The sequence below is a fragment of the Haemaphysalis longicornis genome, unplaced genomic scaffold (genome assembly GCF_048455015.1).
Source record: "Haemaphysalis longicornis isolate Haplotype H1 unplaced genomic scaffold, Haemaphysalis longicornis Haplotype H1 scaffold_10, whole genome shotgun sequence".
Classification (NCBI taxonomy): Eukaryota; Metazoa; Arthropoda; class Arachnida; order Ixodida; family Ixodidae; genus Haemaphysalis; species Haemaphysalis longicornis.
The window spans coordinates 29275238-29280331 of record NW_027526204.1 but is presented as its reverse complement, the minus strand read 5'-3'; the positions used below and the strand labels follow the sequence as shown (position 1 = coordinate 29280331).

At 50.4% G+C, this 5094-nt stretch overlaps 1 protein-coding gene across 1 annotated transcript; it reads right to left on the bottom strand.

Annotated features, from left to right (window-relative positions):
• Positions 1–754: 754 nt before the first annotated feature.
• On the bottom strand, positions 755–4683 carry LOC144158324 (uncharacterized). Its single transcript, XM_077689145.1, has 2 exons — positions 3274–4683; positions 755–2187 (listed from the first exon to the last, which is right to left on the bottom strand). The coding sequence occupies exons 1-2, from the start codon at positions 4618–4620 to the stop codon at positions 841–843; spliced, it is 2694 nt and encodes an 897-aa protein (XP_077545271.1). The 5' UTR covers positions 4621–4683; the 3' UTR covers positions 755–840.
• Between the last annotated feature and the right edge of the window lie 411 nt (positions 4684–5094).

Sequence of the window (5094 nt, the reverse complement as noted above, 5' to 3'; positions counted from 1 at the left end):
CACCCATAGCTCTAAAACTGATTTCGCATCTCACTACGCCAAAACACAAAATGCGTTTTTCAGTAAAACGTTACACTGAAATTCCCATACGGCCATTGACGCGTCGCAAGGGTGCGTTGTGGAGCAGGTTATCATATTTTTCCTAGCTAAGTACGGTGCTCTGAGGACTGATCCCGAGCGGTGTTCGTTCTGCTAAAAATTGATGCGAAACGTCATAGGGCTCAAAATTGCTCAACTACGTTAACTGCAGACGTGTTTGTTCTGAGGAGTCACGCGACTGAACTTTTGTACTTGATCAAGTGTCCTGGACCACACACTGGTAATCACGGACGCCAGAATTTAACGAATGAGGATAATGAGACAGCGCGGTATACGTGTATGCCGTATCTGGCATTTTTCAGCACAGCTTGTTTGAAGAAACACTGCAACTCTGTGAGACAACACGTCTAATACGGACATTCTCCCGAACAAATACACACTTGTAATTAAGACAAGAGCCGAAAAATTTGCCTAAAAGCTTGTCGAATGAAGTTATGAGTGGGGCGAGGTCGAACCAGGTCGGCGCTGATAAAAGAACACAAATTTCGGAAACCTCCGTCTGTATCAGCCGCAACTCGGCTGATAAGAAGGTCAGTCCGACACGCTGGCGTCGTGAACAGCAACTGAGTAGTGGTTTATTCATGAGCGCTTATATAGGTACATCGGGCGCGCTCTGCGCACCACACCGCGCATCACATGTTGACTCCGACATTATACGGCAAGATACATCTTCCCAACTTTTTTTTTTTTTTTTTACAGAATTATTTGACAAGAATTAGTGCTCCCGGATCACTTCTACAGTTAAGATATTTGTTGGAAGTTGCCACCGTATGCCAAGCGTCTTGGTTGAGTTGTGGCCCGCGTCGACCTTCTTGGGGCTGGCGATGCTCTGGGTGAAGTTTCGCGAACAGGTTCGTGTGATGGGGCGCATTCGGCATCGCTGTCATCGCTGTAGCTCGTGCTCGAGAAGTACTCAGGTGTTGGCCGCAGGTGTTGGCGGTTTCGCCTCAGTGTTGTACCATTCTCTGTTGCAACTTGGTACGACCTAGGTGCAACTTCACCCAATACCTTGCCCCTTTGAGACCACACCTGGCCACGGATGCGAACCAGCTGTTCTGGTTGAAGCGGTTGCAGTGTACGTCCAGTCGTCCGCTGGCGGTGCTTCTTGACCGGTGAACGTAGTGGGGGATTGAAGTCGGGAAGCCGTGCCCGCAGGCGCCGGCCCTGCAGCAGTTCCCCTGGCGAACGTCCGTCTGTTAAGGGGGAAGAGCGATACGCGAGTAAACCTAGCCAGAAATCTCCACGTGCGTTTCTTGTCTTTTTTAGGAGTCTCTTGGTAATTTGCACACCTTTTTCCGCCAGCCCATTGGACCGTGGAAACTCAGGGCTCGAAGTTACATGTTTAAAATCGTACCGTTTGGCGAAGGTGGCGAAGTGGTGGCTTGAAAACTGGGGGCCGTTATCTGTGCATACTTCGACAGGGATTCCGAATCTCGCGAAAATGGCTCCCAGCTTGTCGGTGACCGTGGCTGCCGATGAGTCTTCAAGTTTTTCGACCTCTGGAAAATTGGAGTATGCGTCAAATACGGCAAGGTACGTGCCACCCGCGTAATGAAACAGGTCCACGCCTACTCGGTACCAGGGGTTATCAGGGGTTGGTCGCGGTAAGAGAGGCTCGCTCGGCTGCTTGTATGCATAAGTTGCGCAAACTGAGCACTTTCGTACGACATCTTCAATCTCGGAGTTCATTCCAGGCCAAAAAACTAAACGCCGCGCTCTAGCCTTGCACTTGTTAACGCCGAGGTGGCCTTCGTGAATGCGTCGAAGTGTTTCTGGTCGTAGCTTCTTTGGAACGACCACCTTGCATCCTTTGAGCAAAATTCCGTCTACCACTGAAAGTTCGGAAGCGAAAGGTTTCAGTTCTCCTTCGACGTTTTTGTTTGATGATATACTGTTTACAAAAGCTCGAAGTTGTGGGTCATTATGCGTTTCTTCCGCAAAACGTTTTTTTGTGGCTTCACTTACAAGGGATGACAGGACGCCGACAGCGTGAACTTGAACGTCACTGTACCCAGCCGAGTCTTCCGAATCAGCAAGCACCGCCCTTGATAGCATATCAGCAAGCACCAATTCTTTGCCTGGAACAAACTGCAACACGTAATCATAAATTAGGAGACGGAGAAAAAATCGTTGCAGCCTTGGTGGCATGTCACCAATGTCTTTAGACGAGATTGCTATCAATGGCTTATGATCTGTATCAATGGAAATCTTTCGCCCATAGACAAACTGATGAAACTTTTCACAGCCATATGCAATCCCCATGGCTTCTTTTTCGATTTGCGAGTAACGCCTTTCGGTTTCGGTCATTGCTCGGGATACGTACGCGATTGGACGCCAGCCGATATCATGACGCTGAAGTAGAGCAGCTCCCAGGCCTTCTTTCGAGGCATCTGACGTTATTTTTGTTTCTTTTGTAGGGTCAAAAAACGCTAACAGCGGGGCCGTTCGTAGCGCTTCACAAATCGTAGCCCATTCTTGAGCGTGGTTTTCTGTCCATTCGAACACTGCGTCCTTCCGTATCAGTCTGCGAAGGAGCTTTGTTCGATCAGCCAGTGTTGGCAGGTATTTGCCAAAATATTTGATGACACCGAGCATGCGCTGGACTGCCAGTTTATCCTTCGGCACCGGAATTTTTTGCAAGCACCCGACCAGTTGTGGACTGGGGCGAATTCCAGTTTCGCTGATCAAGTCTCCCAGGAAAGCAATTTCCTGTACGCCGAACGTGCATTTTTCCGAGTTGAAAGTTAAGCCCGCTTGTTGTGCTGCGCAAAGAGCGGCCTTCAAGCGCTCGTCATGCTCCTGCTTAGATGAGCTCCACACCAAAATGTCTATGTAGACCCGTACTCCTGGCAAGGGGTCGAAAATCTCGCTCAGCGTTTTTTGGAATACTTCCGGCGCGGACGAAATTCCAAATGGAAGTCGGAGGAAGCGGTAGCGACCGAAAGGAGTTGCGAAGGTACATATTTTTGATGTTGCCTCGTCCAGTGGTATCTGGTGAAATCCCGCGTTCGCGTCCAGACGGCTAAAAAACTTCGCACCGGAAAGCTCTGCCTCAATATCTTCGCGTTGCGGCATCTGATAATGTTCACGCTTTAAGCAGGCGTTTACATTTCGCGGATCCATGCATACTCTGAGGCTGCCATCTTTTTTCCTGACGATAACGAGAGGGCTTACCCAGTCAGTGGGCTCATCCACCTTGCAGATGATGCTTGCCTTTTCCATACGCTGCAGTTCTTTCCGCAGTGGTTCCTGTAGTGCCAACGGCACGCGACGAGCCAGCTGCACCACTGGAACGGAATCGTCGCGAAGAACCATCCGGTACTCTCGCTGCACGCAGCCGGTGCCCTCAAAAAGATGGGCGAACTCCTGCACCACGGTAGCGGAATTACCATAAGCGGCGTCGTTTGCCGCCACGGAGTCAACAGTTCGCGACACAAGTCCTAGCAACTCAGCTGTCTGCAGTCCGAGTATAGCCTGGCTTCGCTTCACTACGAAGAAGTGTGCGACGCACCGACGGCTCCCGAGTTTGACCACTTGTGTTGTGACGCCGCACTGCTTAATCACGTTACCGCTGTACGACCGCAGGACAGAACAGCTTGGCTTAAGGGGTGGCTTGGTGCGGAACCTTTTATACACCGATAACGGCAATAGATTGGCTTGGGATCCTGTGTCCACCTTCAACGCCACTTCTTGCTCCGCAACGTAGGCGTTTACAACCCAGTCTTTCGCTTTCTGAATGCCGCAAACGCTCACATCCAAGATGTTGAAGCCTTCGTCGTCACGTTGCACTTCACCGACTTGTTGTTTGCAGCAAATTGCAAAGTGGTTTCTTCCTTGACAAGAGCGGCAAATTTTCCCGAAGGCGGGGCACTTCCTTGGCTCGTGCCTCCTGTTGCACTTGAAGCACTGGAACGTGGTCTTCAAACTTTGGCTCGAGCGTTGCTGCCTCGCTGTAGTTGCATCAACTTTTTCGTCGCTCTCTTTCCACGCTTCGCTCTGTTTGCTTGCCGTCTCGGCGGCCTTGCAGAAATGCTCTGCCTTTTCCAAGGTCAGGTCTTTCTCCCTCAACATCTTCTCACGCAACTTCCTGTTGTTCGTACCGAAGACTATCTGGTCGCGAATCATGGAATCGAAGAGTTGGCCAAAGTTGCAAAACTTTGCTTGCTTCCGTAGGTCCCTGAGGAATTGTTCCGCCGGTTCATCCTCTTCCTGCGTCCTTGTCCTGAAAACGTATCTCTCGTAAACTTCGTTTTGCTGGCCTGCACAGTACTCCTCGAACTTCGCTATCACAGTCTGGTAGTCCTCCTTATTTTCACCTTCAGCAAACGTGAAGTTGTTGAAAACGTCTAAAGCATCGTCTCCGGCGACGGTCAGGAGCGTGGCAGTTTTCGCAGCTTCAGTCAGTGGCTTTGCTGGCGCAGTGGCGTGCAAGTACAGCTCAAGTTTTTGCTTGAATAGCGCCCAGTTCTTCTGAACATTACCGGTTAGTCGTAGGTGATCCGGCGGTTTCAGCGGTTCCATGACTGCGTCGTGGCTGCGCGCCCCACTTCTGGCACCATGTATCAGCCGCAACTTGGCTGATAAGAAGGTCAGTCCGACACGCTGGCGTCGTGAACAGCAACTGAGTAGTGGTTTATTCATGAGTGCTTATATAGGTACATCGGGCGCGCTCTGCGCACCACACCGCGCATCACATGTTGACTCGGACATGATACGGCACGATACACCGTCGACCTTCACTGCGACAGCGCATCCTTGCGAATCAAGATTTCCGCAAATGAAATCTTGTTATGAGTTCACAACTTTAGTACTCAGTGGCTTCATAGAATGCCACTATAGCTTTTACTGCGCGTTGGTGATTGAAACTTCCTTCGCCGGCGGCAGTCCTCTAACTTCTGGCATATCATCTGTGAAGCGATATATACATTTTCGTAGCCATAACTGTGCATTATCGCCAAATAAAAATAAACGCAACGATTTGGAGCCCAGCGTCTA